Source organism: Sturnira hondurensis, unplaced genomic scaffold (genome assembly GCF_014824575.4).
Source record: "Sturnira hondurensis isolate 20B ecotype Veracruz unplaced genomic scaffold, ASM1482457v3 Scaffold0018493, whole genome shotgun sequence".
NCBI classification, from domain to species: Eukaryota; Metazoa; Chordata; class Mammalia; order Chiroptera; family Phyllostomidae; genus Sturnira; species Sturnira hondurensis.
Window position 1 is genome coordinate 189,297 of NW_028091124.1, and position 24,627 is coordinate 213,923.

The 24,627-nt window shown below is 60.1% G+C and overlaps 2 protein-coding genes across 6 annotated transcripts in view; one reads left to right on the top strand and one right to left on the bottom strand.

Annotated features, from left to right (window-relative positions):
* The first annotated feature begins 2,343 nt into the window (after positions 1–2,343).
* STK25 (serine/threonine kinase 25) overlaps positions 2,344–24,627 on the top strand; it is a 28,574-nt gene continuing 6,290 nt past the window's right edge. Inside the window, exons 1-13 of one of the 3 annotated variants that reach the window (XR_005069873.1) lie at positions 2,344–2,600; positions 2,893–3,013; positions 7,349–7,579; positions 8,196–8,252; positions 8,761–8,869; positions 9,576–9,733; positions 9,812–9,997; positions 10,105–10,250; positions 10,509–10,623; positions 10,779–10,850; positions 12,125–12,261; positions 12,487–12,591; positions 22,225–22,232. Coding sequence is in view for 2 of the 3 variants with exons in the window: in XM_037069270.1 (XP_036925165.1) it covers positions 2,984–3,013; positions 7,349–7,579; positions 8,196–8,252; positions 8,761–8,869; positions 9,576–9,733; positions 9,812–9,997; positions 10,105–10,250; positions 10,509–10,623; positions 10,779–10,850; positions 12,125–12,261; positions 12,487–12,526 (1,281 nt within the window). In the remaining variant the exon portion in view is untranslated. Of the gene's footprint in view, positions 2,601–2,892; positions 3,014–7,348; positions 7,580–8,195; positions 8,253–8,760; positions 8,870–9,575; positions 9,734–9,811; positions 9,998–10,104; positions 10,251–10,508; positions 10,624–10,778; positions 10,851–12,124; positions 12,262–12,486; positions 13,055–22,224; positions 22,233–24,627 lie in introns of those variants that run through there. The other 2 variants (XM_037069270.1, XM_037069271.1) reach the window with 2 other exon arrangements.
* The window catches only part of FARP2 (FERM, ARH/RhoGEF and pleckstrin domain protein 2), an 86,816-nt gene continuing 75,264 nt past the window's right edge, over positions 13,076–24,627 (bottom strand). For 2 of the 3 annotated variants that reach the window (XM_037069267.1, XM_037069268.1), the window contains exons 20-28: positions 22,139–22,207; positions 21,196–21,285; positions 16,637–16,657; positions 16,345–16,427; positions 15,501–15,619; positions 15,078–15,241; positions 14,213–14,320; positions 13,891–14,042; positions 13,076–13,703 (exon numbers count right to left, since the gene is read on the bottom strand). In XM_037069267.1, coding sequence (XP_036925162.1) covers positions 13,652–13,703; positions 13,891–14,042; positions 14,213–14,320; positions 15,078–15,241; positions 15,501–15,619; positions 16,345–16,427; positions 16,637–16,657; positions 21,196–21,285; positions 22,139–22,207 — 858 coding nt within the window. In that variant the 3' untranslated portion in view covers positions 13,076–13,651. The remainder of the gene's footprint in view (positions 13,704–13,890; positions 14,043–14,212; positions 14,321–15,077; positions 15,242–15,500; positions 15,620–16,344; positions 16,428–16,636; positions 16,658–21,195; positions 21,286–22,138; positions 22,208–24,627) is intronic. The other variant, XM_037069269.1, reaches the window with a different exon arrangement.

The window sequence follows — 24,627 nt, forward strand, 5'->3', positions numbered from 1 at the left end:
CACGTTGATGTTTCTCTCCCCCTCTCCTTCCCTTCTCCTTTGAAAATAAATAAATCAAATCTTAAAAAAAAATTTAAGTAAATAAATTTAAAAATCAAAAAAATTTAACACTGATATAAAAATACAGAAAAATTGCCTTTTTCTAGTGTTCAGTTTGGAGTTTAACACAGGAACTGCATTGTGGGACCCCCCCATCAGGATGCGGAGCAGTTCAGGGATGCAGAGTCACCCTGAATGCCCCCTCGTGCTGCTCCCCAACCCCTGGGTGCCCCCGGTCCATTCTCCCTTGCTGCTGCTTGACCTTCTGACAACGCCTCCTGAATCACATACCGAGAGACCTTTCAACTGGCCTCTTTCTCTCACATGTGTCTCTCAGGTTACTCCAAGTAACTGCGACCCCACGTGCAGATGGACCACAGCTGCCCAGTGGCGGCTGAAGGACCTCCTGGAGCCCCCTGGCTCGGGGCTACGATGGCTAGACAGGCTGTGGACATTTACACGCAGGATTTTATGTAAAGCCCACTTTTCTCTGGGGTAAATACCCAGGAACGAGAATGCTGCTCATGAGTGGTGTGTAATTGACTTTTTAAAAAACTGCTAAGCGGGAGATTATAGCAGCTGCACCATTCAACATTTGTATAACTTATGAGGCACGAGAGTCCCGGGCTCTGCCTCCTTACCTGCAAGTGACCCGCCGCCTGCTTAGCCAGGGCGGACTGGGGTGGGGGTGCTTCCCGGGGCGCAGGACTCTCGGGGTTAAAAGTGGGAAACTCCGGGGAGAACTAGGAGGGTTGGTCACCTCACCCTTGCCAACGCTTGCTGGTGTCAGTGCTTTTTATCTGAGCCCTTCTAATGGGTGGGCAGTGTCTCATTTAACTCCATTTTCCTGAAGGTCGATGATGTCTGGGCACCCGTTCACCTGCTGTTTGCCGTACGCATATCCCTCTACGTCTAGAGTCAACTTTTTCTTGTTGGACTGTCTTCTAACTGTTGGGTCTTGAGAGCCTTTTATACGTTCTTTCTATGTAGTTAGTTACGTGATTTCCAAACTTTTCTCCCAGTTGGTAGCTTGCCTTTTCATTCTGTTAATGGTTTTTCTAAAAGCAAAATTTTAAAATGTTGATAAAGCCCAATTTATCTTTGTTTTTATTTGTGGTAAAATATACATAACATAAAAACATCATCTGAATCATTTTTAAAAGATTTTATTTATTTTTAGAGAGAGGGAAAGGGAGGGAGAGAGAGAGGGACAGAAACATCAATGTGTGGCTGCTTCTCAAGTGCCCCCTACTGGGGACTGGCCCACTTTCCAGGCACGTGCTCTGACTGGGAGTCAAACCAGCAACTCTTTGGTTCACAGGCTGGTGCTCAATCCACTGTACCACCACAGCCAGGGTCATTTGGACCATTTTTAAGTGTGCAGTTCAGTGGCACTAAGTGCATTTCCAGGGGGTTTTACAACCCGGACAGACACTCTGCTCCTGCTAAGTACTAGCTCCCCATCCCCCTGCCCCCGGAAAACTCTATTGTACTTTCTGTCTCTCAAACAGGTCTGTTGTGGGTTCCATATATGGGTGAAATTGTACAATTTTTGTATCCTCGAGACTGGCTCACTTCCCTTTGCACACTGCTTTCAAGGCTCTTCTATGTTGTAGCCCGGCCAGAACTTAATTCCTTTTTGGTCTCATTCTACTCATTTATAAGTGTGAGAAAATGCACACAACCTTCGCCATCTTATCGGGCGAAGGTCGGTGGCCTTAAAGCATTCACACTGTGCAGACGCTGGCACGACTGGCGCCACGCGCCACTGCCACGCCCTGTCTCTGTCCTTGTAGCCTGACTTCCCGAGACCCCAGGCCAGTGGGGTCGCACGGCGGCGTGCGTTCCTGTCTGGGGACTGCACTGAATGGCTGCCCCGCCGGACCCGGCCTGCCGAGCCTGCGACACACTGCGCTCCTTTTTCAGGTGTGGCCCGACCCATCCCTTCGGTTCTTTCAACCCTCCTCGGACACTGGGCTGCTGCCACCATCGGGCCCACATCCTCCACGGTGACGGCAGTGGGGTGGGGTGTGGGGTGCAGAACAGCAGGGAGGAGGGCGGGGGAAGGTAGCAGGCAGAACCCGGGAAGGAGGAGCGGAGGGCGGCCCCAGTGGCCTGCGGGGCCTCCTCCCCGCTCCGCCCCCAGAACTCGGCCCCGCCTCTAGGACCGCCCCCGCCCCGCGGCCTGCCGGGAGACGTAGTCCAAAGCCTTTCAGCGAGCCGGACTCGGAGTCCCAGCGAGCCCCGCGGCCCGCCCCGGGACCGCGACACAACCCCGCCCTGTGGCCTGCCGGGACTTTGTAGTCCGGCACCGGCGGACGTCCAGGCTCGGGGCGGCTGGAGAGACTCGGTGTCCCAGAGAGTCCCGCGCTGGGCCACGACGCCGCGCACCACCCTCGCCGTCGCTGCCGGCGGCGGCCTTTCTCCGGGCGACGCCGCTACTGCCGTTCCTTCGCAGGTTGAAGGTCCCGGGCGTCCCGGGGCGAGCGGAGACTGCGGGTGGGAGCCTGCGCGGGCCCTGCGGAGCGGGCCGGGGGAGGCCGGGATGGCGCGCCCCGGAGGTGGGCGCGCTGCTGGGCGAGCCCGCGCCTGGGGCGGTTGGGGAGGGGCCGGGCGGTGGGCGAGGGGGCGAGGGAGGAGAGGCGGGGGCTGTGATGGGAGGGGCTTCCGGGAGGCCCAGGGCGGGCGCGCTGCAGTGGGGTTTTTTTCCGGGCTTGCGGGGCTCTCCTGACTCCAGCGCGCCCCGCCCCCAACCGAGCTGGCTCCCAGATGGTCGGAGGAGGGGGCGGCTGCCCTGCCCGGGGAACCCGGGTACTGTGAGCGGGGCACCGAGCTGGCCTGCTCTCCTTGCAGTTGACTGAAGCGAGCGTCCAGGTTCCAGAGCTCCCGGCGGGACCCAGGGGCCTCCTGGGGTTGCACCGGATGGTCTGAGGGCGGCGCAGACATGGCTCACCTCAGGGGATTTGCCAGCCAGGTGAGGGTGGAACTCTGGGTTGTGAGCGCACGCGTGCTGAGCCCCCTGGGACGGGAGGACGGGCTGCAGATTGGTGCAGGGACAGCTTACTGCGCCGAGTCTCTCTGGTGTATGACCTCGGGGTTTCAGAGGAGCCCCCCAGAGTGTTGCACGTGTGAGCGGAGTGGGGAGCGGAGCTGACGCAGGGTGGCCGGGGCAGCGTTTTGTGGGGCACACGCCCCCGTTCGCAGTTGGTGTCAGGATCGGTGTCCAGTGTGGAGACCCGTCCGGGGGCGCGGCGGGGTGCGAGGGCGGGAGCCTGGGCCTGCGCCTCGTCAGGGATGAGAAGGTCGGAGTCCACACTGGAGGCTGGGCCTGGGCTGGGGTCACCCCGGCCGTCCTGGGCTGTGGCAGGAGCTCCGGGGGACCCCCTCCCCGACGGGCACTGGGGGCAGCTGGGAATGTGGTTAAGCAGCTGCTATCCGTGAGTCTGTGTGTGGGGAAAGCGAGGACCCAGGAGCGTTTTCATTGACCGGAAGTGGAGAAGGCTGGTCTTCAGGAGGTGGTTTGCTCAGGCCAGGTGTACCTACCTGGATGATGCCTGCTGTCCGCTGGCCTCTTTGGCTGATTGGGTCCTGTAACTGGCGACACTGGCTGACCCTGGGGACCCTCTGCCATGTGCCCTGAGTTTGCCTGGAATGAGGACCCGCTGCTCACCGCCAAAAGCGGGGTGTGTGGGCAGTTGGTGGTCTGTATCTCCTGTTATTTCAAAGGAAATATGATGTGATGCTGATTTGACGTGCACTGAACCATGGCGGCAGGTGTTCCCTTTAAAGTGCCAGCTCGCGCAGATTTGGGTTGACTGCAGCCAGGTGTGGGGAGGGTCTCTGAGACAGAGTCCTCGCCTTGGTGAGAATACTGTGTGGGGTCAGTGGGGACGGCTTTCAGGGAGCGCGTGTCCTAGTGTGGCCAGGAATGAGAGCCAGAGTTCAGCTTCAGACCCAGCTGGGCTCCTTGGAGAAACCTGGGAGGGGGGGGGCTCCCACAGCTGTTGGGCAGGGCACTCAGGACCAGCTGTGACCACAGGTGGGGACAGGGGTTTGCTGACTTGTGCTGAATTATGTGATAGACTTTCATTTGCATCTGCCTTGTGTCTCTGGTGAATTACACAACTAAGGCCCTGGGGGGAATGTCTGCCTCCAGCTCATCTTTAAGGGCTGCAGGTGTAGCTCCCACGGGTCCTGTGAGCCACTCCTGACCCGTGTACTGACAGAGCTTACCTGGGTGTCCAGTCAGACTGGGAGGGATGCAGGCGAGGAGGAGCCAGGGAAGCGACCCCAAAGGAAGGAGCCCCCCTTTGTCCTTTCAGGGACGAGAGACTCTGCCTTTGGCCTTTGTTGGTGGCAGGAAGCATGACCAGACAGCACTTTCTCTTGAGATGTTGTTGCGGCCCTGTGGAGTGGTCCCCCACAGCCTGTGCTCTGGCCTCAGCCTTGGCCTTGGCGTCACCCCCCCTCCCAACTAGTTCCTGCCCCGCCTGCAGGGCCAGAGTGGCTGGGGTGCTCCCTGGCTGCTGCCTGTCATGTGGTAGGCAGCGACAGCTTGGCTCCTCTTGTTTTGCAGGGTGACGCTAATGGCAGACATACCACCACATGGTGGACCCAGATCTGGCAGCACCAGGGCTGATTCAGAGAATGGAGGTCTTGACCGCCAGAGCCACTCAAGTGACCTGAGCAAGTGCCCAGACTATGTGCACTGTCCAAGAGGGCAACCCTTCACCTAGCAGGGCAGGGCAGGGCAAGGACGGGCCGTTCCTATGACTGCATGGAGTACCAGGGTCACAGCCCGGACTCTCCCGGTCACACTTTGAGCTGCAGAGTGTGAGAGTTGAGGGTTGGGGTCCCCCTTCCATGTCGAGCCCGAGCTCTAGCTCGGGTGCATTTTTTTTCTACTCAGTGTGGAGGGGTCTGAGGGTGCTGCCCAGGGTTCCCTCGGACAGCTGCAGTGGGCAGATGTGGCTCCAGCCCTGTGTGCAGAGTGAGTGACTCGGTGTTGTCATCAGAGCCAGGCAGGAGGAGGTGTCACCAGCAGAGGCCTGAGAGTGGTTGGGGGCCCCTGAGAGCTGGAAGGGCAGTGGTGCCGAGGGTGCTGCCAGGCCTCGGTCCCTCTGGGTCTTCTCTCAGGCCACCTTACAAGGAGAGGGACTGTCCTGGCAGTGACAGAGGACACAGGTAAGGGTACCAGCTGGCCCGGAGTCACTGCATGGCCAGTGTCTTGCAGGACAGCCCCGACACAAGCTGGAGCTGGGGGCTGCCTGCTGCCTGCCGCCTGCAGGCAGCCATTCATCGCTGTGGGAAGGTGCTGTCGGGGCCAGTGGGAGAAGAGCAGGCCTAGACGGGCTCTTTCCAGACCACAGTCCACACATGGTCGAGGCTGAGGGGGGAACGGCGAGGTTCCCCACGCAGAGGGGACCCGGCTTTGTCTCCAGCAGGAAGGTGTTTTGTGTTGATTGCTAAGCGGTCAGCAGTGTGGTCCATGCATTGATGAGAGGCAGCTGTTCTTTGTGACAGGCACGCTCTGCTGTCCCTGTCCTGCCCTTGACCTTGCCATCGGTCACACGCATCTGAGGCTGTCCCTCCACATGCACTGGGATGCCAGTTCTGGTGAGGGCATGAGAAGGGTCACATTCCTTAACTGGCTGAGCCAGGGTACAGTGGACACATCACTGGCCTGCTTGGGGCACCTGCTATGGCCGCAGCCTCTGGCTCCGCCCAGCCTGCCTTGTGGGACAGGGTTCCGTGTTGGGATGCTGCATTTGGCCCTGGCAGTGCCCTCTTTCCTGTCACCCTTGGCCCTCACTCCTCTGGCTTGCCTGGCGCCCAGAATCAGCCTCGGTGTGTTCACAGGTATGGGCCTGCGTGCATCCCCTTGTGCCCTGCAGGTTAGGAACCCTCAGGAGGCAGGTTTTGATTGATGTGCAGTGCAGTCTGGAGCAGGTAGGGCCGGGACGGAGCTCTCCCTGGGGCGAGCCCGGTGACCACGGTGTGAACGTGTGCTCTGCAGGCACTCCCTCCCTGGGCTGGTGCCTCAGCACCCAGCGCAGCAGGTGTGATTCTGTCACTCCTCATCGACCCTGCTGCAGGTGCTGGGGTGGGAGTGTGGCCCCTTCTGAGGCAGGGGTGCCCTAGGGGGTCTGAAGCCTATGGAGCTGGAATCTTCCCTGCCTCTGCCCGGCCCTTCCCTGGCCCAGCCAAGGTAGCTAAACCACGCGTGGGTCTTGGGCACCTGTCGCCTGTGAGGGCCAGCCTGGCTTTCTGATAACATGCCTGTGGGGGTTGGTGGGGCACAATATTCCCAGGGGCCAAGAAGCCACTGGGCAGAGGCTCGGGGATGCCCAGGGTGGCCCTGGCCGTCCCTCCCCACACAGCCCCCATGCAGAGCCGTCTCTGTCCCACGCAGTGGGGTCATTGTCCAGAGTGTGGCTCTTGGCCCTGGTGCCCTCCACACCAGCAGCTCTGCACCTTCCAGCCTTGTTTGTGTTTAAATCCCGGCACCTTGTGGGAGCCGAGGTCTGTGATGCCTGAGTGCCCAGGGTCAAGCTCCGGGCTGGTGTGAGGGTGCAGTGTCCTGAGGACTAGTGGGGCTGGGGATGAAAGGGAGCCTTTTCTGAGGGGTTTGGCTGCTGGGCCATGAAATGTGTTGGTGCTCCCTGGGGTTGTGTTTAATTAGGATAGTTTTTTTGTAAGCAGGTTTTTTTTAAAGAATTCATTTATTTTTAGAGGGGAAGGAAATGAGAAACATTGATTAATTGGCTCTTCTACGTGCCCTGAGTGGGAATCAAACCGGTGACCTTTCACTTTGTGGGATGCTGCCCAGCCCACTGAGGCACACCGGACAGGGCCCGAGCAGTGTCAGGTTTATAGGAAAAGAACTTGTGTTGTGAGCCACAGTACGTCCCTTATCCCAGGGTGCCGGCCTGTGGTGCGTGGCATTTGTTTCGGTTGATGAGTCCATGTGGTCACATTACAGGATGGTCTCGCTTCCTGGAGTCTCTGCGGCCCACCTGCTTGTCCCCCTGAACCCATCAGTGTGCCTGTCTCGGTCTTCCCTGCCAGTGGGTGGGACGGGCATGACCTTCACGGCTCCCTGCCTGCCCTGCAGCCCATGCCTTGGCCGGAGCCAGGCCTCTGTGCCCTCTGAGGATCTTCCCTAGTGTGGAGGGCACACTGGGGTTTTCTGAACTAAACGCATGGAGAGGAGAAATGCAGATAGGACCTGGGTGAGCTCCTTGCACTTGGGACCCGTGTCCCTGTGGGGCCACCCCCTGCTGACGGGCTGCCCGCCCCATGTCCGCAGCACCCACGCGTGGACCCCGAGGAGCTCTTCACCAAGCTGGACCGCATCGGCAAGGGCTCCTTCGGCGAGGTTTTCAAGGGCATCGACAACCGCACCAAGGAGGTGGTGGCCATCAAGATCATCGACCTGGAGGAGGCGGAGGACGAGATCGAGGACATCCAGCAGGAGATCACTGTGCTCAGCCAGTGTGACAGCCCCTACATTACCCGCTACTTCGGCTCCTACCTGAAGGTGCCAGGGCCGGGGCCTGGGCTAGGTGGATGCCTGGGGTTCCTGGGGCCTGGGGCTGAGCCCAGCAGGCCTGCCCCACCCTCACGCAGGAACACTGTTCGGGGGGTGCCTGTTCTGAGACCCGGAGGCCCTGACAGCTGAGCATGGGCACAGCTTCACAGTGGAGTGGGCCCCCAAAACCACAGCCTCGAGGGCCAGGCAGGTGGTCTCATCTTGAGGCGGAGCCCTGGGAGGGGCAGAGTGTGAATGGGGTCTCCAGGGTCTGAATTGGCCATATGACCCGCAGGCTGGGGCAGCCCCCGGGGATGGCACACGTGAAGCCCTGTGGGGAGCTGTCTGGGGCTCAGGCCGAGTGCAGGCTGGTCGGCCGTCTCCCACGGGTCCCTGGCAGGGTGTTGCAGGGTGGGCTCTGCCGCTGCTCTGAGCGCTTGGTCCGTCTGCAGAGCTACTGGCTGCTGTCACAGGTGTCACCCCCCGGTGGGGGGTGCCGGGCCAGGCTGCTGGAGCCCCTTCCTGGAGGCCCCAGGGATGGATCCCTGCAGTGGGGCGGGGGGTGTCACGGGTTTGGGGGCCCTTGCTTGCTGCCGTGGGCTGACAGGCCTTTCTCTGGTCCCAGAGCACGAAGCTGTGGATTATCATGGAGTACTTGGGCGGCGGCTCTGCGTTGGACCTGGTGAGGGGTAGGCCGTAACCATGGGCATCGTGCCAGGGTGCCAGGAGCAGGACCAGACTGGCCACTGCCGTGGGGTTGTCCCCGTGGTGCTCCTAGGCTCCTCTGGGCCTTCGCTCCTCGGCTGTCTTGGTGCATTCGGTGACAGTCAGGAGCCCGCTAAGCCCAAACCCGGTGCTGGTTTTAGTCCTGGGCCTCTGCCAGGGGCCCAGATACATAGGCTCAGGAGTATGGCCAGGTCCACATTTTCATCTATTACCTTTACAGCAAAGGCAAAGGCAGTGTATGTTCTGTAAAGATACCCTGCCCCCACCCACCTGACCCACATCTGAAAAGTTTGCCTTACTCCCAAAGTTGTTGACGGGGCGGGCAGCCCCGCGACCCACAGGGTCACCCCCTGGTAGAGAGGCGGCTGAGCTCGGTCCTTGGTGAGGGTCTGGGTGCTGTGGAAGCAAGGGCGGGGCAGCCCTGGTGGAGGGAGCCTGAGGCCCCACTGTCCCGTTTTGCGCAGCTGAAACCTGGCCCGCTGGAAGAGACCTACATCGCCACCATCCTGCGGGAGATCCTGAAGGGCCTGGACTACCTGCACTCGGAGCGCAAGATCCACAGAGACATCAAAGGTCCCTCGGGGTGTGGCTCCTGCCCTGGGCCCCCGAGCCTTGTGACCCTGGGAAGTCCAGGGCGTGGTGGGGCGTTGTGGGTGTGGGGCACTGGTGGCTGGTGTCTGTGGGGGTGGGGATGTATGTGGCTCCGTGGACCGGGGGTCTGAGCACACCTGTCAGCTCTGCTGCCGGAACACACAGCCTGTGACAGGGAGGACTCTCTTAGCACCGGGTCCCGTGTGGGGAAAACACCTACTGTGTGCCCAGTGTGAGGAGGGACCTTACTAAAGCTGACAGTGCACATTCTTGTTTGTGTCAGGTGTGAGCTGGCCCTGCTCAGTGTCCGAGGGACGGCTGTGGCTGGGGGGCTGACCAGGGCCACTGGTGGGGTGAGGGGGAAGCTCAGGGTCCCCTGCCTGTTGGGTGGTTTGGGAGAAAAAGGCAGTCGCTTGGGTCCGCCATGTAAGGTGATTGATTCCTGGAAGGGCCTTGGAGCTGGGGGTGTGCAGGGTGAGCCCCTCACGTTGGCTGGTGCCCGTAGGCACTGCCCTGTGGCCTTGGGTCTAAGGGTGGACAGCCCCGGCCCTGTCTCTGGCCTGCTGGGTGGGTATGCTGAGGACCTGGGGACAGCTCTGCTGGTGTCCCCAGGAGGCCAGGCGGCTGCACGCAGGGTGGGGCTCCGAGTGGCTCTGAGGGTGACGCCCTTCCGTCCTGTGCTGAGCAGCTGCCAACGTGCTGCTCTCAGAGCAAGGGGACGTGAAGCTGGCGGACTTTGGGGTGGCGGGGCAGCTCACGGACACGCAGATCAAGAGGAACACGTTCGTGGGCACCCCCTTCTGGATGGCGCCCGAGGTCATCAAGCAGTCGGCCTACGACTTCAAGGTGCGCACGGCGGCCTGAGGGCGGTGCAGTGGCGCTTGGGGTGCCTCTGGCGGCAAGTCTCCTGTGTGGTCCATGCAGGCCGACATCTGGTCGCTGGGGATCACAGCCATCGAGCTGGCCAAGGGCGAGCCTCCAAACTCGGACCTCCACCCCATGCGTGTCCTGTTCCTGATCCCCAAGAATAGCCCGCCCACGCTGGAGGGCCACCACAGCAAGCCCTTCAAGGAGTTCGTGGAGGCCTGCCTCAACAAGGACCCCCGATTTGTAAGCCCTCCTGGGTTGGGGAGGGCGGCTTCGGTCCTTCCCAGGGGTCTGGTGGGAGCTGGGAGGCGCAGGGCCTGCGCCCAGTGACGCGCAGCCACCCCCCACAGCGGCCCACTGCCAAAGAGCTCCTGAAGCACAAGTTCATCACGCGCTACACGCGGAAGACCTCCTTCCTGACCGAGCTCATCGACCGCTACAAGCGGTGGAAGTCCGAGGGGCACGGCGAGGAGTCCAGCTCTGAGGACTCGGACATGTAGGCCTGCCTGTCCTCCCGCGGGGCTTCCCCCTTGGGGTGTGACACTCGAGGGCCCACTCTCCAGGGCAGGGACTCGGGTGCTGGTGGCTGGTGCCTGTGTGGCCACCGGGCTTCTGCAGTCTGGGTGCAGCCCTTCCCAGCATTTGTGGCCCTGAGACTGCCTCAGAAAGTAGTGTGGGGGTGCCGAGAGGTGTGTGTTTGGGACCCCTGAGTCCTGGCCCTCGGGGCTCTTGTGACGCTTCCCCTCCGCCGCAGGGATGGAGATGCTGAGGACGGAGAGCAGGGCCCCGTCTGGACGTTTCCCCCCACCATCCGGCCAAGCCCGCACAGCAAGCTGCACAAGGGGACGGCCCTGCATGGTCCCCAGAAGGTATGGGGACCCTGTGCTCGTGGGGAGCCTGTCAGCTGAGGAGGCAGCGTGGGGGTGCCGCCCACTCCCAGCCCCCGTCTTGGTGTGCCTTTCAAGGAGACCCGAAATGGGGTGGGGCCTCTGCCCTGCTAACCGCTGTGGCCTTGCTTCTGCAGCCTGTGGAGCCTGTCAAGAGGCAGCCGCGGTCCCAGTGCCTGTCCACGCTCGTCCGGCCCGTCTTCGGAGAGGTGAGGGCCAGGCTGGGGGCCCTGCGTGTGGGGCCGGGGGCCACAGCACCTTGTACACAGGCTTTCTAGATCCCTAGTGTTTGAAGGTGGCTTGATCCAGGGGCTGGGGCTTTGTGGCCGGACTGGAAACAACTGGGACAGGTGGCCCTGATGTGATCCTCTCAAGTTCCCGGGCCTGCCTCTGTCTTCCGGGGTCCCAGAATGGCTTTGAACTTCAAGTACACGGGTGACCAGAAGCACCTGAGAGGCCTGGTTCTTGGCGTCAGGACCAGGGCAGGGAGGCTTCAGGGTGACTGACTCCCAGCTTTGTGTCGCCTCCTGATGGGTGGGTGGCAGCACCCCAGGAGGACGGTGTAGCCGGGAGCCCTACACCCTGGACTCAGGGCGGCAGCAGGTCATGTGACCACTTCCCACCCGAGAGAGCAGCACCTGGAGTCTAGGGCAGGTGGGCAGGGTGTGGCGGGGCCTTCCTGGGGAAGGGGGACCATCTGGGCAGGACAGGCAGGCTTTGACCCCAACCCCCAGGAGCCCAGGGCTTGTGGGGGGAGGTTGTGTCAGGTGGAGCAGGGCCTGCAGCTCATGAGCTCAGGGTGAGCACTTGGGTCTGAGGCTGGGCCTCCCGTGGATAAGGCCTGGGGAGCGGGTGGTATCCGACAGCAGGACCCGGCTGCTGTCTGCCAGGCTACCGTGAACATTTGTGTTGTGGGGGCTGCAGGCCGCTGCAGTCCCTGCAGTGAACCCACCAGTGGGGTGGCAGAACTCCCCCCGGGCCCACCAGGGCACTCCCTGGGGGTGCTGATTCTGTGGGCTGCAGGGTGACATGTCCTTGGGGGCATGCAGACTCCTCCCCACTGATCCCCCCATTTGTGTGGGGTTGAGGGGTGTGGCAGGGTGGCTCAGCTGACCTGTCCCTAACACCTCCTCCTCACCAGGCCAGTGGTTCCCACAGCTTGGGGCAGCCAGCACTGGGGCCCAGGGGCATGCCCTGAAACCCTGAGGGTCCGAGCTGGCAGTCCCACCGTGCACTGCACGCTGGGAGTGGTTTCTGAGCTGTTCTCTCATGTCCACTGGACCTGTCCTGAGCTGTCGCCCACAGCTGGGAGGAAGCCCTGTGGTTAGCTGGACCCACCACAGCACGGGAGGCTGGCAGAAACCCCTCTCAATAACCAAGACTTTCAGGTGCTTGGTGGGGCCCCCAAATGCAAGTCACAGATAAGTGCCCAAGAAGCTTGCAGCACAAGCCTCTGACCAGATGCCCGGTGGTGTGTCCACAGCTCAAAGAGAAGCACAGGCAGAGTGGCGGGGGCGTGGGCGCGCTGGAGGAGCTGGAGAATGCCTTCAGCCTGGCTGAGGAGTCCTGCCCCGGCATCTCGGACAAGCTGATGGCTCACCTGGTGGAGCGGGTGCAGAGGTGAGGGAGCTGGTGAGGGTCCAGGGCGGTTTGGGGGGTTTCTTCGCTGTCTTCACTCTAGAGGAGGCGCTGGGCCTTTGCAGCCCAGGTGGGCCACACTGGGAGGCGCCCCTCCCCCACTCTCCAGGGCTGCTCTGTGCTGCTGGCCTCAGCCGGCGCCCCCTGCTGGCTTCTTTCGGGGCCTGCACCAGGGCCTGGGGCAGTGACTGGGCCTGTCTCTTCCAGGTTTTCCCACAACAGAAACCACCTGACGTCCGCCCGCTAAAGCTGCTGTCTGGAGAGGGGCGAGCTCTGTAAGGACCCGCTGACTTGGAACCTCTGTGGGACAGGGTCCTCTGCTTCCTTCCCCTCCCAGCCCAGCTGCAGCTCCCTGGCAGCAAAGACTCGTGGAGGACTCTGTGGCTGGCACAACCCCCTCACCTCCCCTTGGCAGGCTTCCCCTCCTTGGGTTCGGGGGTGGTGGCCACTAGAACGGAAGAGCGGAGACTGTCGGGCACATTGGCCGCCTCCCTCCACCTTCCCCTCCCCTCCTCCCGGCCCACGACGGCCCACAGTGGTCGCAGACTCTTGTGTTGTGGGATCAGGTACCGTGGCTTCTCGTAAGTGCGCGTGTCAGCCAGAGCGTGTGTGTATGTGTGACAGACCTGAACTCCGTGCGTCCCTGTCTGTTCTGAGGTGACGGTGTTAGTTTCCTAGAACATGGAGAGGCTCCTGCTGCTCTCAATAAAGACCCTACTGGGGACCTGGCTTGAGTCATCACAGCATATGGTGACCTCAGAGGGACCCAAGATGGAACAGAGAGGCTGCAGGCAGGTGCAGAAAAATGCTGTTTATTTTCAGCCGTGTGCACACAAGCATGGGGAAGGCGTGTACGTCAACTCCCACTTGTTAGGCAGCAGCAGGAACTAATAAATTAAAGGCCCTCGCCCTCCCAGGGCACCCAGGGCTTTGGTTTCCATTTCTCCAGAGGTATGTGGGGTGGGCACCACAGCGGCTTCTGCTAGGCTTCTGCTAGGCTTCTGCGCCCACCCTTGGCTGACCAAAACTGAAGGACAGGGCAGCCAGGCAGGCTTGCAGCGGTAGCAGGTGGCTGCGGGGCCACCCGGGCTCTGCCCTGTGAGGACAGGACGGAGGAGCAGCACCAGCCTGGCTGCGGTCCAGGGGCCTGCACTTCCACCTGCACTTCCACCTGCTCTTCCTGGGGCCCCACAGGGCCAGTGCCTGCACCAGGTCTTCAGGGGACAGCGTCCCTGCCAGGTGTCCCTGTGAGGCCACCCACACGGCCGGCCCGTTGTTGGGAAGACAGGATGAGCAGTTGTGGGGCCTGGGCTGGCCATGCTGGGCCTCCTGCTCCGTCCTCTGCTCCGTCCTCGCTGAGTCAGGAGGGGCTTCATGCCTCCCGCCCGGCTGAGCTGCTGGCACTCTGGATCACCTCCATCCACCTGGGGGAGGGGTGGCCTGTCAGCAGGCTCAGGACACTTGCTTGGGAGGCAGGGCACTCTGGCCACCTGACCAGTGGGCCTGCGCTCAGATACTCCCCAGGAGGGACCCCAAACACGGGCTGAGTGGGACAAGATGAGGGCCAGTGAAAACCTGGGGCAGGAGGACCAGGCAGCCCACTGCCATTACCTCCCAAATGTGTACTTGCTCTCGGCCCGGAAGAAGTAGACATGGGATTTGAACTGCAGCTTGAAGACGTGCTCCTTGTGGATGCCGTCGGCCTCGCTGGGGACACTCACACTGTAGCCCAGCAGCGGGAGGCTGGCCAGGGGGTAGTCATCCTGGAGGGCGGGGCAGCACAGCTCTGTGGGTGCCGCGGCCACCCGCCCTCCCCTCCCGTGGCAGCGGGGCCACATGCACCACGGGCTGGGGCACCCAGGGGAGCCTAAGGGGACTCTGAAGCAGGACAGATGGGCGTGGCCCCCCCAGACCCCACCCCGAGCCCCCCTACCTGATGGGTTTTATAGAAGAACAAGCAGAAGTTGGTGAAGACCACCCAGAGCTTCTGCCAGCCATTACTGTTTTTGAACTTTCTCAGCAGATACCCTGAAAGCTGGTTCTGAAAGAAACGGAAGTATGTCCGTCAGGGTCCCAGGCCCCTGGCTCACCAGAGCCATCACCCTCCTGGCTCCACCCTCCCAGGTCTCCTGGGAGCAGGTGTGCGCTCCAAGGGTACAGGCTGGCCCCTCTGCAGTCTAAAGAGCTTGCTTCCCCCTTAAAACTGTCATAAGTGCTCTTGTGTGAGGCGAGGGTGTGGTAATAGGCCACACGGAGCCAAGTCTGGAAGGTCCTCACGCGGTGGATGAGGGCAGGTGTCCACTTGAGAACACACTGAGGTGAGGTGTAACTCGCCGGCGGGCAGACCACCCTCTGCAGCGTCCCCTCCCTGGGCGCTCTCTGCAGCCACCCTAGGGTGACACACTGTGGTCCTCTCCACACCCAGGTGTGTGCCCACTAACGATGGCTCATGCCGGGCACTCCTGTTCACATGCGCCCTGGGTGTTAGGCTCCACCTGACAGCTGGGCTTGGGTCTCTGTCATCCCTGCCCCTCAAGCTCACAACCCACAACACGTAGGAGGTGACCTGAGGAGCCAGTGGCCAGAGTCCACAACCCATCTAGCACTCGGGCACACACGGCCCCAAGGGTGGCCCTCACCCCGCCACCCTGGCTAACCCTGGGCAGTTGTGCCCAAGGGGGGAGAGTGGGAGGCAGCTCACTGTGGGCCTGGCCCAGCCCTGCCGCCTGGGGCCCCCGGGGTCCCCTCCCCAGCAGCCAGCACAAGCAGAGGGTGCTCATGCCAGCCCCACCTTGTACCTCGACTGCTGCGCTGTGGTCAGCTCTGGAGACGCTGGTGTTCCGGTACCAGCACACATGCACCGTGGTGTTGGCTCGGTGCTGGCCCTGCCCCTCCAAGGGGCTGTGGGGGCTGCGGGAGTCTTCTTCCGACTCCTGCTCCAGAGAGACCTCATCGGAGGGTCCTGAGGGGGGAGTCCACCATATGCTCCGAGACTGACGGGACTGCCCTGGCAAGTGGGGCCCTGGGAGCAGGGAGCCGCCCCTTCATGCCCAGGTCAAGAGCAGGCAGAGAACGAAACTGCATGGCTTCTGGGGGACAAGCTCACCCCACCCCCACCCCCCACCCTTGGGCGCGGCCTGGACAGTTCCTTGTGAATGAGTGTAGGCAGCGGCACGGGAAACCAGTTTACGGGGGCCCCAGGGGCCCCGTCCAGAACTCACTTCGGGGGGTGGCACACATGGTGCTGCCTGGCAGAGCCAGTACCGTGTCACCACGGCCTTTGGCTGCTTCAATGGCACCGTTCAGGTCGTGCATCCACTTCTCCTTCTCCAGCCGAGTGCTGTGGGGGGAAGGCTGAGGTTCAGTGCCGGCTGGCAGGGCCTGCCCGCCTCCTGGAGGGGGACTTCGTTGGGGTGCCTGTCTCATGGGTCCAGACGACGGCCGAATGCTGCTGGGGGCTCTGCCTGCACCCCTGGCAGCACCTTGGGGTGGACTGGGGTTCTCTACTGGGTAGTTTGTTCCTGAAACAAGATTTCTAAGGTCTCCGAGACCAGACCACTTGGTTGCTGGGTCGCTACTCAGCTGCCAGGGTTTCCTGTTCTGAAAGCCCCAGAGAAGAGACTGGCTGGGGCCACCGGGCCCCTCCAGAGGAGGGGCTGAGACTGCACGGTGCGGATGGTGCGGATGGCTGGGGCGGCCGCCTCTCCTTGAGCTGATGTGGGCACGTTGCTCCTGAGCCTGCCTGTCAGCTTCACACAGCACAGCTGGGGGCTCGCCTCCTAGCCGCCGGCACGATGTTGACTTAAGTGCCCGGGAGGCCAGCCATCTCTGCAAGCCCGCTCCCGTCCAGCTCTGAGCCTGCGGCGCAGGGAGCAGCTGGGCAGGGCTGCAGCCAGTCTCGGGGGCAGACTCCCAGGTGGAGCTCCCCCCCCCCGACACCCCACCGCAGGGGAAGCAGTGCCCACGGGGCACATGCCACTCCCGCAGCTGTGGAAGGACACCCCTGACCTGGCAGCCCTGCTCCGGGGCCCGGGCCCACAGGGATGCGGATGGGGAGGCCCTTACCTGGCTGCCACCACGACTGTTTTCTGAGCTGCGTAAATAGTGAAACAGTGCGGGACCGACCACTCACTCTCGCTTTCTTCCACCTGTGGGCAGGAGAAGAGGCAGGGGTCTGGGCCAGGAGCAGGGCTGGCTGGCGCCAAGCCGGAAGCACGGCACAGGTGGCGTGAGAACCCTGTGCCACCCAGGTCTACACTGGCTCTACGAGGGGCTACGGGAGGCACGAGGGGTCCCCGCGCCGGGGCGCAGGCCACCCAGGCGGGTGAGCTGTAGGCCCCGTCACCCAACTACTCACCGGCGGGTCCAGCACTATTAGCTGAAAATCAAGCACAGGAAAGAACGTTGAGCATTATTATTAGCAAGGGAGTTGGACAATTCATTTCATAAACTTGGCACCAAACCGCCACAAAGTCAGAGGAAAAACAGTGATCACTTCTCTAAATGCTGAAAACAACTGCTAAATCCTAAGTGTTACTTCTGATAATACCTCTTGGAATTGGAAGGAAACTGCTATCATGATAAAGGTGGTCTTTCTCAAGCCCAGAGCCATCACCCTCCCCAGGACCAGCGGGTGACAGTCCAGCTCACCAGACAGACAGGTCCCCTGCACCAGCCTGAAGGAGTGGTGGCCACTGAACCTGGTGCTGGGCATGAAAGGCCTAAAATTAACCCCAGCGATGGCCAACGGAAGGCTTTCCAGGTGTTAGTCTTCCCCTAAGAAAATAATTTTACATTTAAGTGGCACATAACACTTCCGTCAACAGACTGTATATGACAGGGCCCTGTAAGATTATGATGGAGCTGAAAAATTCTTTTTTTTTTTTTTGAGAGTGTATTTTTAGAGAGGGGAAGGGAGGGAGAGAAACATCAGTGTGTGGTTGCCTCCCTTGTGCCCCCGACTCGGGACCTGGTATGTGCCTTGACTGGGAATTGAACCGGCGACCTTTTGGCTCATAGGCCAGCACTCAATCCACTGAGCCACACCAGTCAGGGTGGAGCTGAAAAATTCTTACTGCCTAGTGACCACGTGGTCATGGTGTTCTAACGCAAAACATCACGAGTTTGTGGTGACGCAGGTGTGAACACACCTGCCAGTCATAGAAAAGTGCAGCAGTGCAATTATGACTTAATAATAAATCGTTACTGGTTTATGGGTTTGCTGTACTTTTTGTCATTATTTTAGGGTGTACTCTTTGTATGACTTAAAGCAGTTTACTGTGAAACAGTAGCTATGTTTTACACCAGCAACAGCCTCACCCATCTCGTGTTTAACTGTGCCCCACGATGGCATCCTCTTCTCTCATGCTTGATTTAATCTTGGGTTGTTTTGCAAGTTCAGTGTAGCCTGCATGCACAGGGTTTACGATCTGCACTTGTGTGCAGGGCTGTCCTCCCCAGGCCGTCACGCGCACTCACCACTCAACTCGTGACTCACCAAGAGCGGCTTCCAGTCCTGCAGACGCGGCCCCTGGGTAAGTGCCCTATTAGCATAGGCGGGCAGCAATACCGCTTCTTAACCCTTTGTCCATTTTTATCTTTTACACCACACTTGCACAGTGCCCTTTCCACGTTTAGACAAACAGCACTGTGTCACGGCTGCCTGCAGGATCAGTAGAGGTGTGCGGCCCAGGAGCTGTGCAGGGGCTGTGCCATCTGGGTCTGGGTGGGTGCGCTCTGAGGGTCACACGACGAAGGCACAGAACGAGACATTTCTCGAACATATACCCGTCATTAAGTGGCACAGGAATGCCATAAAATTTCAACAGAAATCTCAGTGTGGTTTTTTGAAGGAATTTGTCCAAATGACTCCAAAAGCTATTGGAAGAATTAAATACTTGAGGATAAATTCAAGCTTTTAAAAAGGAGGGCCAATAAGGGATGAAACTTACTCCCCAGACAGTGCCTGTCCCGTATAACACCACAAACTAGGAGAGAGGGGACAGGTGCCGGGACAGACCCAGTGAACGCCTGGAAGGAGCCCAGGTGTGACACCCAGGGCTGGGGACGTGGCACAGGCTGCCTTCGAAATCACTGAGGGAACAAAGCGTCCAGCGAATAACGGGAAGACCTGTCAGGACAGGTACTGAACTCAGGCGGGGAGCGGGAGAGAGACCCGTCTCGCTTGTCGACTCAGCAGTCCTGAGCCTGGTCCGATAAGACTGCCGGGTGTCCGAAGATCACCAGCAGGGAGAGTGCAGGAGGAGCGAGGCCCTTGAGACCCTGTGTGGGGAAGGGAGCTTTTGTAGCCATTTCGCTAAGGAAGGCAAAGAGTCTTTACTAACGGAAGGAAAACCTCTGCAGCTGTGCCCAGTTCCCAAGGCTCACAATGGGGGGGGGACCTAGAAGCTGACCAACGTATACAGCCCCTGAACCTCGATAGTCAGCACTCGGATTAGCTAAGTGCCCACTTGTCACCTCGGGCCAAGTGTGTAAAACCAACTCACTCACTAACACACTCACTAACAACTTTATTTCCTCTGTACGTGGGGTGTTCAGACTCGCCGGGTGCCAGTTTGCCGCTTTGTGCTCGTGTGTTTCATAAATAAACCCGCTCTCTCATTTCCACTATACGTGTCTCTCTCACTTGAGTTCATCTCAGGGTAGCGAGACAAGAATTGAGGAACAGGCTCGGGGGAGAGGGGCCCCCTGACTCAGGTCTCTCCCCGGTAACAGACTGACTACTGGTAGAAAATGCTATATTCTAATCTAATAACGTTCAACAGAACATTTTAGGTACATCAATTGAATGAGAAAAACAAAACCCTCAATGTACTAGAAAATAAAGTGCCAATGTAATCTTGGCACGGAAAGGACTTCCAGAACCCGCACCAGGGACAGAAATCCTAAAGGAATGAGATGGACAGATGTGACTACATAAAAATGTCTAAATTCACTCCTTCAACGAAAATGCACCAGGTGGTGTTCCAGGAACAAGGCAAACACAGTCCCGTCTGGGTGGACTTCAGTTCTACAAGATAAAACCAGACCGCAGGCTGAGGAAGAAACAGGCACTAACTGAGGGTTGGCATCTCTGTAAATGATTCACGAACGTGTGTGTGACGCTAACAGACCGTGGAGACCAGAGGGACAGATGCAGAAGAGCCGCCCAGAGGCAGTGCAGGGGGGCCAGCGCCCGGCCAGCTGGGCTACGCCCAGGGCTGCTCCATCACCGCCCTGGGGAAGACAGGGTGAGGCCCCAGTACCTCCCTGAGGCGCAGCCGGCGCAGCCTCAGCTGTGCTTAGTGGGACGGCGGCCGGGGCCAGGACTCCGACAGCCTCAGAGCAGCCCCATTCACACCGTGGACACGGCAGGTCACCCAAACACCGCACTTTCACATTTGTCCCAAGGACGGGGTGAAGGGTGTGTGGAGAGGCACGCGATGGTGCAGCTGCTGATTCAGAAACACCAGATGGCGCTGGGGTGTGCAGTGCAGGAGCCGGTCAGGTAAACAGGAGGCCATCTCACCTCCACGCAGCGAGGCGGTGGAGGGACAGGGGACGCGAGAGCACATTTCAGTGCCTCGCTAGGCAAAGCCCATGCGGGTCACAAGACAGCTTGTAAAGGTGACCAACTGTAGAGGCAGAGTGTCGGTCCGCATGTGGAGCCAGAAGGGCGTCCTGCAGATGCCGGAGTGCTCACTGCTGGGTGGTGAAACCGTGACTTTGCATTTTGCATTTCCAGGTATTTTTTTCTATAACGAAAGTGTAATTTGTGAAAGTAGACTTGAAAACAGAGTGTCTGCTTCCCATAGCAGCGGGTGAGCGCCTTCAAACTGCCCCTTCTTGCTGAGAGAAGCTTGGAGGGACTCAAGGGCCAGACGGGCAAGACGCCCTCGAGGAAGATGGTGGCCACACATGACAGAGCAGAGCACAGCAGGACCCCACCCATGGATGCCTGCACAGGAGGCCTGGCAGGGCCACGGGGGAGACCCCTGCTGCTGTCAGACAGGCTGGACCAACAGCCTCCTGTCTTTATGGCTCCCAAACTATAAAGGGTTCCAGGCTGAGGGCAGACACCCATGGGGTGCGGTGGCAGATGTCTATGTGAGGGTCTCTCCATAACCTTCCCACGGTGTCCTCACCTGGCCACAAAGGAGGCAGCCAGCAGACTAGATCACCCTAACGTGGAGAATTTCTGCTCATCAGAGACATCATGGTGTCTTGTTGGAGCTGCGGCAGTGGGGGACAGGGACACGCCAGATAGGAGTGTGGTGGACAGAGTGCTCCAGAGCAGCAGGACCGTGCACAGGCCAGGCCAGCACAGCACAGTGGAGACGGAGGTGCAGGGCCACCTGGAGGTCACACAAGAAGCTCCGAGGGACCTCCCACGGGACACAGAGGGAGGAAGCCGGGAGCCGACACGGGGAGCAGCCCCCTCGGTGGTGGTGGGGGCACCCGCCTGTGTTCAGGCCCTGCACGTGCTCTATGAACTGACTGCCAGTGCCAGGAAGGACTGAAGTTGCCAGTGTAGGAGAAAATAGATACAGGCACAGTTCAGAGAAGTAAAAGCTCCACAGCTGTGAGAGTTGGGGGTTCAGTGTTCCCCGTCGGCACTTGAGTCGGCCCCCGCCTCCTCTGCAGCAGCCGAGTGGCCCTAGCACCCGCCTGGGGTCTTTCATCGCATCTCCCACCAAAGGCTCCCTGGGGCGGCGGGTGGGCCAGGTGAGTTGGGGCCCTGTCCTACAGGTGCTGGTGGTGACCCCAGGGCTGAGTCTGGAGGGGCCGCAGGGGGAGTTGTTTGAGCACCAAGAACAATAAGCACAACAGGTGAAACAGACCAAATGTCCAGCAGGGCTCTTTTCAGGCGGCTGGGGCGCCGACCCCCAAACGCCCTGGCGGAGCCGCCGCACTCACCAGCATGCCACGCAGAGGGAGGAAGCCCCGGATCCGGAAGTGGCTGGTCCCGGAGACGCCTCTGCTCGTGTACAGCAGCACATCTGAGAACTGAGCCAGGCGGCTTTAGAGAAGCGCATTTTAAAAACAAGCAGCAGGGTTTCAACGTCTTAACTGTCAGACCAACTTCAACTCCCTGGGCCCTATGGGGTCATCAGATCTATTCAGCTTGCTAGAGATTTCTGGCAAAAAAGGGATTGTTATTTCACTCATAAAAATTGTTTACGCATGAACAGTTGTGTTTGAGGAGAGGTAGCTAGTGACCACACAGAGTGACAGAAGTCTTGGGCCAGGCACCCCCGTCCAGGAGACAGAGGCCCAGTTCTGTAACTGGGTGTGAGGGTGACAGCAGACGATGGGAAAGCTGGTGGCCGCAGGGACTCTTCGAAAGGCCTCAGCTCCGCAGCCAGAGCCGCAGAGCCAGACCCCAAGAGCTGTCTGCTCAGCAGGGCGGGCCCCCTGTTGCCACAGGCAGGTGGGATTTTCTCGCTGCTGCCTTTGGTCATCCCACAGCTCAGGATGAGGAAGGCAGCTGACCTGGACTGTGTTTTTGTTTGTTGGTTTGTTTTTTCATTTTTTAAAAAGATTTTATTCATTTTTAGGGGGGAAGGGAGGGAAAAAGAGAGGGAGAGAACATCAAGGTGTGGTTGCCTCTAGCACGCCCCCTACTGGGGGCCCGCAACCCAGGCACGTGCCCTGACCGGGAGTGGAACGGCAACCCTTTGGTTCTCAGGATGGCACTCAGTCCACTGAGCCACACCAGCCGGGGGCCGGACTGCATTCTGTGACCCTCACTTGGCTCCTACGTGGCTCTGAGGCCACCCACCTGGGCCAGAGTGTTGGTGCAGCACCCGCCCCCCCCCCCCCCCCCGGCCCCGCCGACAGAGCTGCTGCCCCCACCTACCAGAAAGAACATCCTCTGCTGCAGGCCCTTCCTGGTGAGCTTGTGGAGGCAGCCCTCCCGGATGAACTCCTGAAAGACACAGCGAGGCCCCTCCGTGCCGGCCCAGGGCAGCCTCCACAGGCGGCACGTGGCGGGGCGGCCGGCCCCTTGGGGGGCCCTCACAAGGCCTGCCCCGCTCTCCCAGACACCCAAGGACCCTCCGTGCCTTCCTGCCTCCCTCCCTCCTGCCTGCTGCTCTCAGTCACCCGGGTCCTGTCAGTTAACTCAGTCCTCAAACTCTGCTGAGCACCTGCGGCCTTGTCTCACTGCAGGCTGCTAGGCTGCAGGGTGGCGTGTAGAGCACAGGGGCTGCTCTGATTGAGGAGAAGCTTCTGGAAGGTTCAGCTATGGACATGACATGAGTTCCACTCTGAGGAAAACTGGGGGGAGGAGAAGGGCATGCCTGGCTCCCACCGAGTGCTGACAGGTGACTGTGTTCCAGGTCACACTGCATGTCGCAGAGGCAGGGAGGCCCCGGCGGGGCAGAGCTGCTGCAGGGCCACCCACCCACGTCCTGGGCAGCCCTCTGTGGAAAGAGGAGGCGGCCACAGAGTGAATGGGACAGGGCTCTGCTGCTCCCTCCAAAGGCTGACTGTGCCTCCAGGACCCCAGGGACCTCGCTGAACTTACCACCCAAGTGGGCGTACCCCGTCCAGGCCCCTGCACAGAAGCCACCGTGGCCTGACACGTCTGCCTTGGGGGCACAGGCACCAAACAGGTCCCCAGCCCCCACACTGATGGCGGGAACTGAGTGCTCTGGCAATGCCACTGACTTCCTGTGTGGGCTGTGTCTGGAGACCTTTCACCTTCACTGCTCCTTTCAGACAGGTATCTTCATGCCCTGAGGACACACGCGAGGACCCAGCCTCATGGGTCTCAGAGGAACTGAGTGAAGCGTACGGAGGAAGCCAGAGGAGAGGGTGTCCTTGTCTGGCTCTCTCTCCAAAGGTGCCCCTAGCCCTGCTCTAGGGGTCACTGGCCAGCATTGCTCCCACCAGTGACAGTCCCCTCCTGCAGCCGCCAACCCAGTTGGCAGGTATCCTGCCCTCGCAGAGCCCACTTCAGCCCCAGAGACCCAGCAGCAGCCCGTGTCCAGCGCCCCTGCTCCAGGGCCGTGCATGCCAGACCCATGGGCATCTACCCGCTGAGCACCGCCCCCCCGCCCCCAGTGGGATCTGCCTTGCTGTTTGCCCCCAGACATTTGAGCTTTTCTTACCTTTGTACCAGCTCATGCACTTTCTACCTGGCTAACAGCTCTTGCTCTGTGGAAACACTGGAACGGGCTCTGTCTCTGACATGAACACACAGTTAACTCGGGAGCCCTGGAGCCCTGGGCTGCAACGTCAGGACTGGGGAGATCTGACTAACAACAGCCATTAGGGTGGCAGCACAGCACCTACTGTGTGCAAGGCACTGGCTGAGCAGCAGACATCGCCCCCGTCAACCCCCGTGACTCCAAGAGGTGGGGCCAGGCCATGAGGCCGTGGGCAGCCTGAGTCCAGACTTGGCTCCCAAGTCCGCCCTCCTCTCTGAGGAGCTACTCTTGTTTAGTGGTCCCTTTGATGACGGTTCCCTGGGGCCACCATCTCCCAGACACGGTGGGACACTAGGAGACACAACAGTGTGTAACAAGAGCCCTGCAGACCCACAGGAGCTCCCAGACAGCAGCTCTACCCTGAGCCCCACTGTCGAGGAGAGACAGGAAGCAGGACTGGGGCTCTCCTGGCCCCAGAGGCCCCAACTCCAGGAGGGTCTGCCCTCCCGGATAGTTCCGTCCTAGTTTGTTTCTCTGAGTGCGTGGTCCCACGTCCTCAGTGCCTTCTTCTCACCAGGCTATGCAGAACGCGACTTGAGCGGCCGCACTCCCCTACACGCAGCTCTGTGTGGAGACAGGCGGCATCCCTGTGAGGCCAGTGGGACACTTTTCTTACGCTGACAGAGCTGAGTTCAAAGCAAAGGCGCATGGCAGGAAGCAAGCCGCCCGGAGACACAGAACAGGGGGTGGGCGGAGAGTTCGGGAATAAACCCAAACGGTGCTGGGGCGACCGGACATCCACAGGGAAGAGAATGAAGTTGGGCCCCTACCTCACACCACACACAAAGATGAACTCGAAATGGATCAAACAGGCGAAGAAAACTTTGAGAAGAAAACATGGGTAAACCTTCGTGCCTTGGATTAGGCAGTAGTCTCTTAGCTACAACACCTGAAGCCCAACCAGCAACAACAAAAAAAGATACACTGGGCGTCCTCAAAATTAAAAACCTTCATATTGTAAATGATACCATCAAGAAAGTGAAAAGACAGCCCACAAAACAGGAGACCGTATTTGCAAATCATATTCTGGTAAGGGTCTGGTATCCACAGTAAATAAAGAATCTCCCAACGCAAAGGAGAAGGCAAACAACCCAATCCAGACGTAAGTAAAGGGTCTGAGCAGGCGTTTCTCCAG